General features: G+C 36.5%; 2 protein-coding genes across 4 annotated transcripts in view; one reads left to right on the top strand and one right to left on the bottom strand.

Annotated features, from left to right (window-relative positions):
- SLC30A6 (solute carrier family 30 member 6) overlaps window positions 1-14,744 on the top strand; it is a 45,741-nt gene extending 30,997 nt beyond the window's left edge. For both annotated transcript variants that reach the window (XM_046662597.1, XM_046662599.1), the window contains 5 exons: window positions 194-313; window positions 3,167-3,269; window positions 4,171-4,218; window positions 5,452-5,520; window positions 11,281-14,744. In XM_046662597.1, coding sequence (XP_046518553.1) covers window positions 194-313; window positions 3,167-3,269; window positions 4,171-4,218; window positions 5,452-5,520; window positions 11,281-11,781 — 841 coding nt within the window. In that variant the 3' untranslated portion in view covers window positions 11,782-14,744. The remainder of the gene's footprint in view (window positions 1-193; window positions 314-3,166; window positions 3,270-4,170; window positions 4,219-5,451; window positions 5,521-11,280) is intronic.
- Window positions 14,745-15,337: 593 nt separating this feature from the next.
- NLRC4 (NLR family CARD domain containing 4) overlaps window positions 15,338-17,317 on the bottom strand; it is a 44,218-nt gene continuing 42,238 nt past the window's right edge. For both annotated transcript variants that reach the window (XM_046660479.1, XM_046660481.1), the window contains exon 9: window positions 15,338-15,640. In XM_046660479.1, coding sequence (XP_046516435.1) covers window positions 15,348-15,640 — 293 coding nt within the window. In that variant the 3' untranslated portion in view covers window positions 15,338-15,347. The remainder of the gene's footprint in view (window positions 15,641-17,317) is intronic.

The raw sequence follows: 17,317 nt of genomic DNA, 5'->3' as shown, positions 1-17,317 counted from the left end.
TTTTTAATTGATGATACAAAAGAGACCTTTACAAGTGAGAAGCTTTGTTTCCAAATCCTCTTTGCTTTCTTTAAAAGATACGTTATATGATACTAAAATATGAGTCATCTTTTATAGGATTTTTATCAGTGTTACTGATAAGTTCTGATTACATGAGTTCTGCTAATGAATACTCTTTTTTGTTTTTTCATAGCTTGTGCGGAATTATCCCAGGACTTAGCAGTATCTTTCTTCCTCGAATGAATCCATTTGTTTTGATTGATCTTGCTGGAGCATTTGCTCTTTGTATTACATATATGCTAATTGAAATTAAGTAAGTATTTTTTATTGCTGTCAAGTGTGTTTCCATTCCTGGGGCCTGACTTTTAAGGGTCACAGTGGAATGGATAGGAATTAAGTTTTTAGCATGTTTGCTTATGACCTGTGTAACTTCCGTCAAGTCTTGTCCTCAAGAGTCTTCATCTGAAAAATTAAGGGAGTTGGATTCATTATTTTTCACCATAGTCTATAATGCAGACTGGAAAACTGTTTAAATTCCCTGCTGCTGACCTGATGAGTGAAACTGAGAAGAGGACAATGAAAGGGAGATAAGCCACAGCTGCTGTTGCTGAGAGAGGGAAGAGAAGAGGAATTAATTAGATGTGAAGTAGTTAAAAACAACAACAACAGTACAAGCATTTTAGGAAATAGACTTTACAGCTTCTTTTTAAGCTTCATATTTTATGACGTATGATTCTTTGACTCCCTACCCTTTAAATATTAGTGTTTACTAGAATCTGTCCTTAATTATCCTTTTTCTTACTCTCCTGGGAGATCACATACAATTATTTGTTTTTTATTTACTAACTCTGTGTGATTCCCAGGCCTTTATTTCTAGTCTAGATCACTATTGAATTCCCAAAGGCATATCTTACTGACTTCTATTCATGTCTGCCTCAACTGAACCTATTTTCCCTATCCCCCAAACTGTTTTTTCTTGTATTTCCCATCTCAGTGAATGCTACTACCATCTATTCCATTACATTCTTTTTTTAAATTGTGTTAAAATGTACAAAACATAAAATTTACTGTTTTAACCATTTTTAAGCATACAGTTCAGTGGCATTTTGTACATTTACACTGTTGTGCAACCATCATCACCATCCATCTCCAGAACTTTTTCATTTTCCCCAACTGAAACTCTGTACCTATTAAACAATAACTTCTCATTTTCCCCTCCCCTCAACCCCTGGCAACCACTGTTCTACTTTCTGGGTCTCTATGAATTTGACTGATCCACATATTTCATATAAATGAAATCATACAATATTTATCCTTTTGTATCTGGCTTATTTTGTTTAGCATAATATTTTTAAGATTCATCCATGTTATAGTATGTGTCAAAATTTCCTTCCTTTTTAAAGTTGAATAACATTCCATTGTATGTACATACCACATATTGTTTGCCAATTCATTCATCAATAGACATTTGAGTTGTTTCCACCTTTTGGCTATTGTGAATAATGCCACTGTGAACATGTTTGAGTCCCTGCCTTCAATTCTTGTGAGTATATACCAAGAAGTAGAATTGCTGGATCATATGATAATTCAGTGTTTAATTTTTTGAGCAAGTCCAATGCATTCTTAAATACCTACTTGTCCTCCCTAGCTCTCTTGCTTCTCCCCAAGCTAGTTCTAATTGGTCACCTAGTTTTGTGGGATTTTTGTTTTGTTTTGTTTTTTGGTTTTTTTCTAGTCACCATGCTGTATGTTACATCCCCAGAACTTGCATGTCTTCTATCTACAAGCTTGTACCTTTTCACCACCTTCACTCATTTCCCTTACCCCACCAACCGCCACCTCTGGCAAGCACCAATCTTTTCTCTGTTTCTTATGAGTTTGATGTTTTTAGATTCCACATATAGGTGAGATCGTACAGTATTTGTCTTTCTCTGTCTGACTTAGTTCACTTAGCATAAATGCCCTCAAGGTCCATCCATGTTGTTGCAAATGGTATTATTTCCTTCTGAATAATATTCCATTGTATATTCATACCACATTTTATTTATCCATTCATTTGTCGATGGATACATAGGTTGTTTCTGTGTCTTGGCTATTGTAAACAATAGTCTTGTCACCTAGTCTCATTTGATCTTTCCGTTTAATATTTATTTATCTGTCCCCTCTTTCCCATTCTCATTGCTGCTGCCCAAATTGAGGCCTTTATCATCATTTCCTTGGCCTAATTAAAATAGTCTTCTGGTTTTCTAATTTTCATTTTCACACATCTCTAGTTAGATTTTGTTTTGCTAGTAATGTGATCACTAAAAATTGCAAGTCTGGACCTAGTATTTTCCTGTTTCAAAATTCTCCCCTTTGCATATTCAAAAAAATTAGGAGTTGTTAGCATGATAAAGCCCCTACCACCCTTACTAGCCATCCATCTATCTATACTTAACTGTTCATAGTTTTGTTGCTGCATCAGGATTTTCATGCCCTTGGACGTGCTGCTTTCACTGTCTACAAAATCTTCCTCCCATCATCTCATCTTTGAAAGCTCAGCTCAAATGTCACTTCTTTTTATATTTAGCCTTTCTGGATTATCCCTATCCTAGTAGGCTTGTCACTTACTACTTTGTGCATCCATGCTACCCTGTAGGACTTCTCCTTTGTACCCACAGTGCTTTATTATGTTTTTCACATGTGTCTCCTGCCATTTCAGAGGCATGGACTGTGTCTTAACCTTGTGAAATTCCTGGGGAATTTGAAAATTTTTTATAGTAATTATTGGAAAGTTATTGTTTACAGGAAAATTGTTAGAATCACTGATGAAGTCCATAGGTCTCTATCAGAAATTACTAGATGGAAGTTTTTATTTGTCACAACAAATGACTATATATGAAATCTTTCCAGTTGAAAAGTAGATTGACTGAAAATACATAGTAGGAAATGCCCACATTATTTTCCTTCATCCTCTCTCTTCACACTAACATAATTATTTGTTATTTTCCGTCAAACTTTGGTGAGAAAGGATTCTGAAAACTTACTTTCCTTTGAGATGTTCCCATTGCCAGTAGTGGTCAATTGTGATAAAACAGTCTTGTTGCTTTAGGTAATTAGTGGATTGAATTATAAGAAGCCCAGTGAGGCATATATTTGAGATTTAGAATTTTTTTTTTCCCTTTAGTAATTATTTTGCTGTAGACACTGCCTCTGCCATAGCCATTGCTCTGATGACGTTTGGCACCATGTATCCCATGAGCGTGTACAGTGGGAAAGTGTTACTCCAGGTAAGGGTCTTTCAGTATGCATGCTAATATCAGCCATGTTCTTTCGCCAGATATAAAACTGTGTGTTCCTCTACCAGATAGTGAAATTTTTAGCCACTAAAGGGCCCTGTTAGAAATAAAACCAAGCAATAATCTGTAAAATTTATATAGTAAGAACCAGATGAAATTATATTGGCCATAAAATAGATACAAATCTTGCTGTATTTATAAGGTAAGACAAAATTAGCAATTAAAACATTTTTGCCTCTAATAATGTTTCAAGTAAAAACAGTTACTTAAAAATTTTTTTAGATATTTATTTTCCCCTAATAAATGTAGTTTGGCTATTGCATAATCTGGTTACAGTTGTTTTCTTATTTCCTGTCCTTGAATCAGTGAGACTTTTGAATTACAAACTTAAAATTAAGTGTGACAAAATGACTACTTATTGAAACAATAGGAACACCTCTGTGCAAGCTCCTGAATAGAAAGGTAGTTTCCCAGGACTGGATGTGTGTGCGAGCACTACTTTTCCTTCTCTCTTCCCCTCATGCCTTTTCTAAAACCTACGGGTAGAATCTTCATCTGCAGAAGCAGTAATAACAATAAGATCATAGTTGTATAGTGCTGTGCCGTATACAAAATGGTACTTTCTTAAAGATTTTTTTGTTGGTTGGTTCTTTAAGGCTTATATGGTTCCAGAGATAACAGCTCCTTTGTGGGATAAAAAATAAGTGTGGGATGATTCCTGATGTTGCCCCACTAGTGGGGCCAGTAAAAACCTCTTTTCCCTACACCAGGATAGGGCACATGTCAAACAAGGCCAAGGCTGGTATAAAATCCCATTTTTTTTGTTTCAGGACCAATATTGAAAAAAATTTTTGTCTCCCTAGATTCATATTTTATTTTATTTTTTCTCCAGACAACACCACCCCATGTTATTGGTCAGTTGGACAAACTTATCAGAGAGGTAAGATGGAATAGTAAATAAAATCATTTTAATTTATAATTAGAGAATGCAAGGAGTGGGTACAAATGATACTTTATTCAGTCCTATCTCCAATTTTATTTTAGGGGAGTTTGTGTTCTTTCTAATAACATAGTAGGATATATAACATAGTGACAGAAGTTGAAAAATTTGAGGAATTGCTCAGGCTGGAAGCCAAATTCACTTGAAATAAATGTGGAAGGTAATGGTCTAAAGACCACCCTATTAGCTATATAAATGCTGTGATTTTTATGATTCTATATTCAAACCTAGGGTTTTGATTAAGTTAATGGGCCACTCTTTTGTTTTTGGTGAGATTGGTCCTGAGCTAAAGTCTGTTACTAATCTTCCTCTTTCTGCCTGAAGAGGAATCATTCTCCGCTTTGTATGTGGGACACTACCACAGCATGGCCCCATGAGTGGCATACAGGTCCACGCCCAGGATCTGAACCTTTGAACCCTGGGCTGCCGAAGTGGAGCAAGTGAACTTAACCACTATACCACCAGGCTGGCCCATAAAGGGACACTTTTATATGTTGATTGCTTTACCACCTAACATCTTCATCTATAGGTTTAGATTTTGTATTGTTATAAATTTCCGCCTGTTAACTAATGAAGGAATAAGATAATTGAAATATTTGGCTGTTGAGAGTATTTTAAACTATTAGTTGTCAGTATCACAAAGGCCACTTTTACCAGTGTAGCTGGCTACTTGTCTCATCTAGTAGAGCCTATGCCTCTGTACCAATGGGCCACACACTATGTATCTGGCCTTGGAATTTCCTTTTGGCCCACATCCAAATATCATCCTATGTTGTGCAGAAATTTGTTAGAAGGAATCCAGAGAAAGAAATGATCGAGAAGACAAAAAACAAAAAATCTGATACCACAAGTGCTGGATATAAATATATGTCATACTGATAAAATGAAAAGAACCATACACTTACTGTTGAACAAGGTGGAGACGGGAGGAGTAAAGACCTGACTCTAGAAGGATTGGTGCAGACAAGAGACTGGGAAAATAAGGCCTAGTCTCAGTACTGAACGAGTAGAAATGGTACCTTGAGTGAGTGATCTGGGACTTCTCTTGGCTAAGTAGTGTCCTTGTGCGGGGTTTGGCCATGTCCTTTCTATGCTTAGAGCAAGTCCATAGTGTGACTGAACTGTGTTGGAATTGTCAAATACAAACAACCCTATTGCTTTCTTTTTGATTAGGTATCTACCTTGGATGGAGTTTTGGAAGTCCGAAATGAGCATTTTTGGACCCTAGGTTTTGGCTCATTGGTATGTTTTCAACATATTACTTTAGTTATAATTTAAAACATAGTTTATCATTTTTAAAACTGAAAGAAGTGTTTCTTTAAAATTTTTATAGAGTCTTTGATTCCCATTTCTGTTCAATAGAGTCTAAAATGTAGATGGATTCAGTAACCTAATTAAGATTAATTGAGGGCTGTTTTTCTTTTTCTTTTTCTTTCAAACTACTATTAATGATCTACTGGGCTGTCTAGATAAAACACATCCATAGTAATACATTGCTAAATATGAAAATGCTGCAAAAGTGAAAGGTGCAATTATTATTTTTTTTTGCAGTTCTAATTTTGGAGATTTTGCTGAATATGTTAAAGAGTTATAATAACACAGATTGCTTCAGCATAAAGTTCCATGTTTTCTAATGCAATTTAGACCTTATTCCCTGAAAGACTTTATTATGGTATAGTTTCATTCCTATGTCAGGAATGATGAGGAAAATTGAGGAATGTACACAGGAAAATAATTTTAATCACCATAATCTTATTATGTAGAGAAAACTGCTGTTGATATTTTGGTATTTATATTTATACCTTTACTCTCCTTAGAAAATGAGATCATGCTGTTTTATAGTTTGTTCTCTTCACTTAATATATCATGAACAGTTTTCTGTCTTTTTTTTTTTCCCTTTCCAAGAGCCCCCCCAGTACATAGTTGTATATTCTAGTGGTGAGTGCCTCTGGTTGTGCTGTGTGGGATGCCACCTCAGCATGACCTGATAAGCAGTGCCATATCCGTGCCCAGGATCTGAACTGGTGAAACCCTGGGCCGCCAAAGCAGAGTGCGCGAACTTAACCACTCGGCAAAGGGGCCAGCCCCTCTATATCATTTAATATTTCTCTTCAACAATATCATTTTTTAAAAAACAAATAGGATTTGATTTTTCTAACATAACACAAATTTCTGAGGTAGCCAGATTAGGCTTGGTCCAACAGCTCAATGATGTCACCACTTTGCAGCCTTTGGTTTCAGCTTTATGCTCTTTTAGTAGAAAAATGGATGCTTCCTCTCTGCCTTCTTCTCTTTTTCCCCTTTCTAGTCATTTTGGATGTCTAAAACTCATTCTTTCATAAAATTCTTAAGGAAGGGCCCTTGGGGAAAATAGTCCCTAAATTCTTGAATGTTGAAAACAGTTTGTGGACATAATAATTAAAAGTCAGTTTGGCTGGATATAAAATCCTGACTATTTTATTTTATTTCCTTGGGTTTCTTAAATATGTTACTCCCTCTACCTCTGACACAAAACATTGCTGTAATAAAGCCTAATGACTTATAGTCTGATTTTTTTCCCTTTTATGTATGATTTGATCTTTTTGCCTGGATGCTCCCCCCCAATTTTTTTTTTAAGTCCTGTAGCTAGAATATGACTTGATGTTGATCATGCTGAGTCAGTTATCTCAGGTATGCAGTATACTCTTCCAATAATGTTATTTCAAAAAGATTTTTTTAAAACTTTCAAGAAAGTTTTCTTTAATTATAGTTCTTAAATATTTATTCTGTTCTCTTGTTCTGATTTCCTTCTTTGGGAACTCCTATTATAAGTATGTTGGATCTTTGCCTTTCTTTTATATTTGTTACTTTCCTTCAATTATTATCTCAATTTATTATATTATCTCAACTTCCTTTTGATTTTTAAAACTTTCCTTCTTTTCACTTTTTATTTATCTTAGACTATACGTTATTTATCTTAGACTATACCTACATATTTATTTGCTTTTATGTTCTTTCTAGTTTAGTCTTCATCTCTGAAGTGCTTTTTTTTCTTCTATTTCTAATTGTCATCTCATTCTGAGGTTTTCTAATTCTGATTTATATTGTTCTTGTTTCATGTTTTTTGGCTGTTTTGGAAAAGTTCATTATAGTTCTCATCAGTTTTTTTCCTTAATTATTTTATTGACATCATATTGGTTTATAATAATGTAATTTCAGGTGTACATTATTATGTATCAGTTTCTGTATAGACTGCATCCTGCTCACTAATTCTCATCAGTTTTGTAGGTAAATCTTTCTGGTCATCTTTTATAATCTGTTCTGTATTCTCCCCCCCCCCCCCCTTTTTTTTTTGGTGAGGAAGATTGGCCCTGAGCTAACATCTGTGCCAATCTTCCTTTATTTTGTATGTGGGACGCCCCACAGCATGGCTTGATGAGTGGTGTGTAGGTCCATGCCTCTGATTTGGACCCACGAACCCTGGGCTCCCGAGGCGAAGCATGTGAACTTAACCACTACACCACCAGGCTGGCTCCTGTATTCTCTTTTTTTAAAATAATTTTGTGTGGGATTTGGATTCAGTCCTTTTTTTGCTCCCTTTTATGTGATAGCAGTTTTCCTGGACTTTATAATAAGGAGGAGTTTAGGGTAGTGTATCTGAATTCCTGGTTTTAGAGCTTTTTCTTCAGTGAGTCTGTGAAGAGAGAGTTTTTTCTTTTTCCTGGCTCTGTTCCTCTCCCGTTTGTATCTGAACCTTCTTTATCCTTTGTCTCTACTGTGCTGCTCAGTTTGGATTCTCTTCCCAGTTGTTTCCTCTTAACGTGGGGCTTTGTACTGGAAGGGAGCTTTGCTTGGTTACTTTTGAGACCTCACAGGGCTCAGACTACTGCAGCTCTTCATATCTTATTGCAGACCCAGTGTACTCACCCACTATTGAAATGTGCAGAACCCCTCCCAGCTTCCCACCTGCCTTTCTCGAATTCACTGTCCTAGATTTCCATTAAGTACTGATTAGCTGCTTTGGGGTTTTTAGGTCAGTCAGATCCCTAATGCTTCCTTCTCCACAGATGCTGATAGGTGGCAGGTCTTATAGCTTTTACTTCTTGGGGTGCCATGTTATTTAGTTTTTTTGTAGATGTTGTCTGTAGGTTTTGGATTTGCTGTCTTAATTTCTCTTTTTATGAGGATATTTGGGGCATTTCAAAAAAGTACCACCACTGCTGCTGTCTTCCAAGAATCCCAACATAATTTTGTTTTGTTTTCTTTTGTTTTTACTGGGGAGGATTTACCCTGAGCTAACATCTGTTTCCAATCTTCCTCTTTTTTTGCTTGAGGAAGATTAGCCCTGAGCTAACATCTGTGCCAGTCTTCCTCTATGTTGTATGTGGGATGCCACCACAATGTGGCTGACAAGTGGTGTAGGTCTGTGCCCAGGATCTGAACCCACAAACCTGGGCCACTGAAATGGAGTGCCCTGAACCCAACCACTGTGCCATGGGGCTAGCCCCCAACGTGATTTTTAATGGCTGCAGAGTTTTGTATTATATGAATATGCTGTAATTTATTTAATCAGTCCCCTAATCAACAAGTCGTTTGCCATTTTTCCCATGTAAGCAAGGCTCAGATTATTTTTGTGGAATAATCTTTGCATATACCCATGATTATTCCTTAAGATTATTATTATTTTTTTTTTTTTGGTGAGGAAGGTTGGCCCTGAGCTAACATCTGTTGCCAATCTTCCTCTTTTTGCCTAAGATTAATTTTTAGAAGTGGTTTTTTGAGTCGGAGGATATTCACATTTTTTATGGCTTTTGATGCAAATTGCCAAATTGCTTTCCAAAAATGGTTATACCAATTTACATTGTCTCAGTAATGTAGTTCATTCCTAATCATTCTTTTCATTGCACTGATATAGTTACTAGACAGGTATTTATTTAGCTAGGTGGCTTATAAACACAAAAAATACAATCATCGCAGCAATTCAGAACTTGGCCATCTAACATCCTGATTAAGACCAAGGAAATTAATAAAACAAGCTTTTGAGCTGCTGAGAAAAGTTGTCACTAAAGCCATAGATTAATGTAAATACCATAATTGTGGGAAACTCTGTTTAAGCTCATGCTTGGAAATGGTTTTCACTTATTTTAATTACTTTGATTTCCATATCAGACTGAAAGAGGATACAATATCTTTAATATTTTATAATTTTTTATAGTGACGACTGTGAGATGGTAGTGGCAAAACAAAGGAGAAATCAAAGATGACTTGATTTCTAGATATGGCTTGTCTTACCTAAAAGCAATAAACTACAAGTCAAATTCAAGCAATATAGACATTTTCTCTATCCCATGATTGACAATTTCCCCTTATTTATTTCTCTTATTTCTTATTTCTCTTATTCTTATTTCTGCTCATCATAGATTCAGGCACATTGTAACCAAAGCAGCTGTTTGGCTAATTTATGTGCAGTTTATGCTTTGTTATAATTTTTTCTTTTTTGAAAATCTGAGTTTATCTAGAAATCAACGTGGAATTTCTTGTAGATATTTTATTTAATTTTGTTTATTACATATTTTTAAGTTTTTATTATATAAATAGTACTTGATTGATAGAAAAATTAGAACTTATAACTCAAAAAAAAAGAGAATAAAAATCCTTAGTAATTCTACCAATCTAGAGATAAGTGCTGTTATTCTTGGCATTTTTCTGTGTGTGTGTATTTTAACCAAAATAGCATCACTATTGTACCTACTATTTTATTATCTACATTAAAAACATGATGTATGCTAAACGTCTTTTCAAGTTAATAAGCATGCTTCTAACCATCATTGTGATGCCTGGTGCTCTCTGTCTTCCTAGTAACCTCGGCTAGAAACCTTGAGATCATCTTTGATCCATCTCCCTCGTCCATTACATCCAGTTGGGTATCAAGTCTTCCCACTTCTAACCCGTGGAGTCTCATGAATCCATCTGTCTCTGTCTGCTTGCACTGTATTTGTCCTATCTCAGCCCTCCTTATCTTTAACCTAGAGTGTTGCACTCATTTCCTGCCAGATTACCAATCAACCATACCTATAATTTTTCTGAACCCTGAGTATTTTACTTCTCTGTGATTGCTGCTGTTCAAACTCCTTGTCATGATTTTTAGAGCACTCTGCTAACCTTTCTTTTTAACCTTGTTACCAACCTTTTTTCTTCTCTCCATTTTTTTTCCCTTCTGTTTCCCCCGTCCTGTAATCTTCCTTCATTCCTTCCTTTTCTCTCTTTCTTTCTTTTTCTACTCCCTGAAATATTTGTACTTCTTTATATGTTAGTAATACTGCTTATTCTTGCCCATACATGCTATGCATTTTAATTGATATTCTCTCAGCTTAGAATCCCTGTCTCCACCTTTTGGAATTTCATTTAACCATCAACGCTAGATCAGATGCCGTCTTCTTTTGAAGTCTCCCTCAATTGGAATTAATACCCACCTTTTCTGCCCTTCCAGTGCATTTTTTGTATAATTCAGTTATATTCTGCCTTGTGTCATAATGTGCTTGTCTTCCTCCTACATGGATTTCTCTCTTTTTTTTTTAGTGCAGTCATGTGTCACTTAATGATGGGGATGTGTTCTGAGAAATGTGTCGTTAGGCAATTTTGTTGTTGTGCAAACATCGTAGAGTGTACTTACACAAACCTAGATGGTATAGCCTACTTCACACCTAGACTATATGGTACTAATCTTATGGGACCACCATCACATATGCAGTCTGTCATTGACTGAAATGTCGTTCTGCAGTGCATGACTGTATTTTAAAAAGTCACGTTTTGTTTAAAGAGTCACAAATTACTTCATTAACTCTTTACATTAATAGTCACTAAGTAGTCTTTAAAAAATATCAAGACATTAACCTTTCTCTTGTTTTAAAGAAAATACCAACTACTGTTATAACCAAATCATAAATAAAATGTTTGTTTCTATTGGAATTTTTAGCGGTATAACTCTAAGCAGTCTCTTTCTTATGATTCTGCCCCTTTTAGGCTGGATCAGTGCATGTAAGAATTCGACGAGATGCAAATGAACAAATGGTTCTTGCTCATGTGACCAACAGGCTGTACACTCTAGTGTCTACCCTGACTGTTCAAATTTTCAAGGATGATTGGATTAGACCTGCCTTACTGTCTGGGCCTGTTGCAGCCAATGTTCTAAACTTTTCAGATCATCACATAATCCCAATGCCTCCTTTAAAGGTTACTGATGATTCGAACCCTGTCACATCAACTCCAGCTAAACCTAGTAGTCCACCTCCAGAATTTTCATTTAACACCCCTGGAAAAAATGTGAGCCCAGTTATTCTTCTAAACACACAAACAAAACCTTATGGTTTGGGTCTTAATCATGGACACACGCCTTATAGCAGCATGCTTAATCAAGGACTTAGAGTTCCAGGAATTGGAGCAAGTCAAGGCTTCAGGACTGGTTTTACAAATATACCAAGTAGATATGGAACTAACAATAGAATTGGACAACCAAGACCATGATGTACTCTAACTTAATTTATTTTTTTTTTTCAGGAATATTGACTCCTTGACTTCCAATTTATTTAGTAATCCAACTTTGCATTGACTGTTCAGAGAATAGTAGGCTTGTTCACATTTCATGAAACCAATGAAACTATATTTTTGTAAAAGGTGTTTGGGGCAATGAGAACCTTCTAAATGTTACAGGCTTTAAATAGGCTTCCTTTAGAAAGCGTGTTTCTCTAAATTTGAATATTGCTATCTTTGGTTTTGTAGTTGATTACAGTGTGATATGACATTTCCTTTATAAGAGAGCCACTTGATAGAGTAGATCTGTCACATTAAAAATATAATATTTTCTTCAGTGAAATTTGTAGACATGCTTCTTGAATAATGATACACATTTCAGGAAAGGAAAAAGGTGTCCATTCTAAAAGTAAAAGTCTCTTTTATAGCTTTTCCGAACTTTTTCTTTGAAGTCCTCTTGCGTTATGTCTTGCAAAGTAAAAGCAAAATTTTTATCGGGAATTTTAGAACATATTCTACTGTCTAGCATAATTTAAAATTTTTAGGTATCAGTTTTTTAGTAGTTTTTCTCATTAAAAAATTTCAATACGTTTGTAAGTAGTTCATGGTTCTCAAAGTGTTTTATTTTGGTTAAATGAATACCAAATTCATTGGTGATGTGCAATGAAAGAATCCCAGTTTTCTGTCTTACATTTAATCAATTAATGACATAATGATGAATTTATCTTTTTTGTCACCTGTTCATTGGTTGACTTTTTAATTTCTCATTAACAAAATATATCAAATATATTACTGAAATATATGGAATTTCCTACATAATATGGAAGTTGATATCTTTTCAAAGTTGCATAAACAATTTGAATTTACTTTATATAATTTTACCAAAACATAATGGATCTTAGGTTATAGAATACAGTATTATTAGATCTGTAACAGGCAGTTTCTAATTTATTTTGTTTTGCTTTGTCAAAATAGTGAATTGTTAACTGTGATAAAGTGTGAGAATCATGTAGCTTATTTTATTTTTGGCATATTTTCCAAATGCAAATGTTAAGGACTTTCCAACACGGCCAGTATGACTTATGAAAAGTATAACAAGCAGCAGTCACAAATTACCTATAAGGTTTTCTTCATTTTATCATGAGTTTTATAATTAGGCTTTGAAAAGGGGATTTTGAAAGTGGATTCACTTCTCCTAGAATTCAGTACTCCTGGAGCTTTATGACTTTTCCGGCTATCAGCCAGCTGTCTAGAGAAGATTTTCGTTTTTGTAGAATTTGCAAGTTTCTCGAATCAACTTACCCTCTTACATATGAGCAGCACTTCCAAACCCTGTTTCTTCACAGTGGAATAACAAACATCCAAGAAGCCATCCCTGTCAAGCAGAATTGTAGTCATCCTGCAATAATAAGTGACCATGTTCCAAATAACTCTTGCTTGGTGAGGAGTTGGTCACTGTCTTTGACATCTGCAGCTCTGTTCAGGCATTTGACCTGCTGAAGAAACAGAGCCCGTACTACATTGACTGCTGGGGAAAATGAAACTTTGTAAAATGTAATAAGGCAACCTTTCCTTGTCCTTTGTCTTATGTTCTCCAACTATTACTATAGCTATTATTGGTCTACTATTACAGGATGATTTTTCCTCCATTGTCCTCATCTAAATGTGAATTCGGGTTACGCATTGAAATCTGAAGGACTGCCATGTACTGAGTGATGATTCAGAGGTATGTGCTGCCACCCTGTGCATGTCTTCACCATTTCCATGGGATTTTAAACTGTCCAGGTACTGAACACAGTTCTGTGTGAGATTAAAGACCTGCTTCCTCCACACCTATTCAGAGGCAACACCTATGCACTTGTCCCACCAAAGGTGCTTTTATACCCACCTACACTATTTGAGAAGTTGCCTGTGGGTTCTGAAGGAATTGGCTCAGTTGCTGAAATTCTATAATGCCAACAGCTGCAGGTGACATTGGTCCATGCAGTATTATATAGAGAAGCCTTATTTGCCAAGCTCTGGCCAGGTTCTGGATATGGAAACAAGAAACTTGGCCAGCATAGGCCTATAGTCAGCAGCCTTACTGGTAAATCTTGCCACAAAGTCACTTGAAACTAGACTGAGAAGGAAGTTTGAATTAAATACTCGGCCCATGGTTTGTGATTAAGAGCAAGCTCCATGGAGTGCGATTAACCCTATTTGAGAAATCACTGTATTATAACGGAAAAAACACTGGACTTGAAGGCAAAAGATTTAGATTCTAATCCTGCTGCTACCATTATGTAAGCAGTTTTGTAGTCATGGACAAGTCATTGAACAACTCTGGGCTTTTGCATCTGTAAAGTTAGGATGTAGAATGAATTAGTTGATTTGTAAACTGTCAGCTCTAAAATTTTATGACTAAATCTGTAGAATATATGCCCACTTGCTATATAGAACATTGTGCCCAGAATTTCTTTCCAGTGACTACCTCAACATGCAGGCCAAGTGTTACCTACACTAACACCCAAGCCATTAATTTGAGGTGCCATGAGAATAGAAGGTAAACCGCAGGCTAACACCATTTAAAATTTTATTTCAGAATTGCCTCGACTTAAATCTGTTTAAACTAAACAGGTTTATCTTAGACTTATTTCTTTGTGGGAAGGATTATGTTTTGGAGTGTTGAAGAAAAGATTAGGACAGGGTACCCTTAGGGTACAAAAGAATGGGGTCTATTTTTTCTTTCTTAATCTCTGAAGTCACAGTTGGAATTACAGACATGTATCAGCAACTGGAGAGGACCTGAATTTCAAGCCTCTGATTTAGCTGCTCATAAACTGTCAATCTTTTGCTTGACTAGAAAATGCTGATCTTATTTGGGGGTCTGATCTTCTTATATAAGAAAATGCTTTTTACATTCCAAATTGTTTGAATTAAACTGTTTGAATAAAGAACATATATTGAGTTTTCTCTCAGATTTTAAATAATGTTGGCTTGTTTTCTTTATTTAATAGCTATTTATCAATAATTTCATTATTTCATATTCAGCAAATACTTGTTGAGAGTCCAGTACATGCCAGGCACTGTACTAAGTAAATATCTGTGCAATATACCAATTTTGGGGACCTGCTATTCTTGACACCCAGGGGAACACAAAGATGAACAAGAGTCCCTTTCAGGTAGCTGATAATCCTAATAGAAGAGGTGAGACACAGAACTATTGCACATGTAATCAAATTCAACTCCCTCCCACTTCCTCCACCTCTTTGGCTTAATTTTCCTGGCATCCTCCTTTCTTCCTCCTTTTTACCTGAATGATGAGACTAAGGAAGTAGATTTTCATGGAAGAGGCCAGCTAAGGAGGTGATGGTGCCACACATCATCCTGATACCAGGAAAGAAAGAGAAAGTTTAGAAGGAGTGAATTAGGCAGTGACTGTTGAGAAGGAGAATTTTTAGGTGTATAATGGATTGCCATATACTTTCAGACTCTTAGACTATATGAGCAAAGATTTTTAAATCACCAGGCTGAAAGTAATGAGGTCCCCAGAGCATTCATGGGCTTAGAGTGCCCTTTATTTAAGCAGTTACTAATTTAAAAGCACCTTTAATAACATTGACATCATCATCATCAAATTGCCACCCAACAAGCCTAGCTTCTTGCAAAAAAGTTAACTTGGATAACACTTGGCTAAGTTTTCTGACTAATACTGCATCAGGTAAAAATCTTTCAGTACTGAAGTCAAAAAACACTAATTGCTTGAGATGCTCAAATACACCCATGAAGGCAAGCCATCCATCACTGCTCACACAATTTCCCGCCAAATCCAACTGCCGGAAGTTTTTCAGAAGGTTCTTTTTAAAAAATGCACCTGAGTAGAAAAATAGAAACAAGTATGTTAGTTGGAAGCAAAACAGTTTTTTAAGAGAAATGGCCGTATTTGAACCAGTGTTTTGCTTCAGAAAGAAATTAGAGTTCTCTATAGATACGACAGTGATCATGAATCTGGTCCATTGTATTTACAAATTATGTTTTTCCTAAAGTGTAAGGGAATCTGATAAATAGTAATTAGTAGTAGTATAGCAAACCAATATAAATTACATACTTTTTCCCTTTTCCTGACTCTTTCAGGAAGATTGCTTAAAAATTGAGGTGTGAGAGATTCTATTAAATATTCAGTATTTGTTTTAAAAATTGGAGTCAAACTGGCAATATTAGGTCATTTCCTCTCCTAGAGAAGTAAACACCACCTAAGTATTATTTCGTTGGGTGTGGAATCTTCCTCACTGTAAACTTCAGTAAGTGAGCCTCCTTTAGTATCTCAAGATTTAAGGGTTTTGGCTTGTGTTTTTTGTGAGGTTTTTTTTTTGCTGAGGAAGATTCGCCCTGAACTAATATCTGTGCCAATCCTACTCTACTGGTGAGTGGAGTAGGCCTGCACCTGGCATCTGAACCTGCAAAACTGGGCCGCTGGAGCACAGCGCGCAGAACTTAAACCACTCAGCCACAGGGCTGGGCTCTTTGGTTTGTTTTTGTTAACCCTCCCTAGACTTTTCACAAACTTCCTCCATTCCTTAGAGAATAGGACATTCTAAAGTACCTCCTACAAAGGTAAAGTGCCTATCCTAGCCATGTCCAGGGAGTCAAAGTTAACACCCTAAGGAATGGAAGAGTAAAAAAAGGAGGTTTCTGAAAGAATGCACAGAGCAACGTCACCCCACCTGCCTGGACTGCTCACCTCTGGACTGTTACGTGAGGGAAATAAAGCTCTGCCTTCTGTAAGCCGTGGTGTAGTTAGGTCTCTTGTTATACCAGTTTAGCCTGTGCCCAGCCTAACTCGTACATAGGGCCTCACTTTCTTCTCTCTTCCTCCTTCCCACAAGGACCCTTCTTTCTTCCTTGTAGGGTGGCTTTCTCCTTGCTCTCTCTTAGAGCTCATGTTCATGTCCTTTCTGCCTCTGCCTCTTTTCCATGTGCTTCTCAGCATGGCAAGCACTCAGTCGAAATGCTGGTTGCCAGGTAGTGTGTCTATATATCAGTCTCCTTCCCCAAAGAGCAACTTCTTTTCTCCTCGACTAGCAGAACAGATTTCACCACCTAAGAGGACCTTAACGAAGAAGAATTTAAAGCCCGTTCTACCCTCCCAGGGCAAGCTATTTATCCAGGCTATCTGCTAAGGTTTAAGAATGATATCCACTTAATGAGAGAGCTTCTTGGATAATTATTAGAATGTATGCAAGCACAGGAGCCAAGGAAAAGCAACATCATCCATAATCCAAGGGCATGCATTTTGTCAGGTTTTTTTTTTGGGGGGGGGGGAAGATTAGCCCTGAGCTAACTACTGCCAGTCCTCCTCTTTTTTGCTGGGGAAGACTGGCCCTGAGCTAACATTTGTGCACATCTTCCTCTACTTTATATGTGGGACGCATATCACAGCTTGGCTTGTGCCAAGTGGTGCCATGTCTGCACCCGGGATCCAAACCGGCGAACCCTGAGCCGCTGAGAAGTGGAACATGCGAACTTAACCGCTGCACCACTGGGCTGGCCC

The sequence above is a fragment of the Equus quagga genome, chromosome 5 (genome assembly GCF_021613505.1).
Source record: "Equus quagga isolate Etosha38 chromosome 5, UCLA_HA_Equagga_1.0, whole genome shotgun sequence".
In the NCBI taxonomy this organism is placed as follows: domain Eukaryota; kingdom Metazoa; phylum Chordata; class Mammalia; order Perissodactyla; family Equidae; genus Equus; species Equus quagga.
This window is presented reverse-complemented; position numbering and strand designations above follow the sequence as displayed.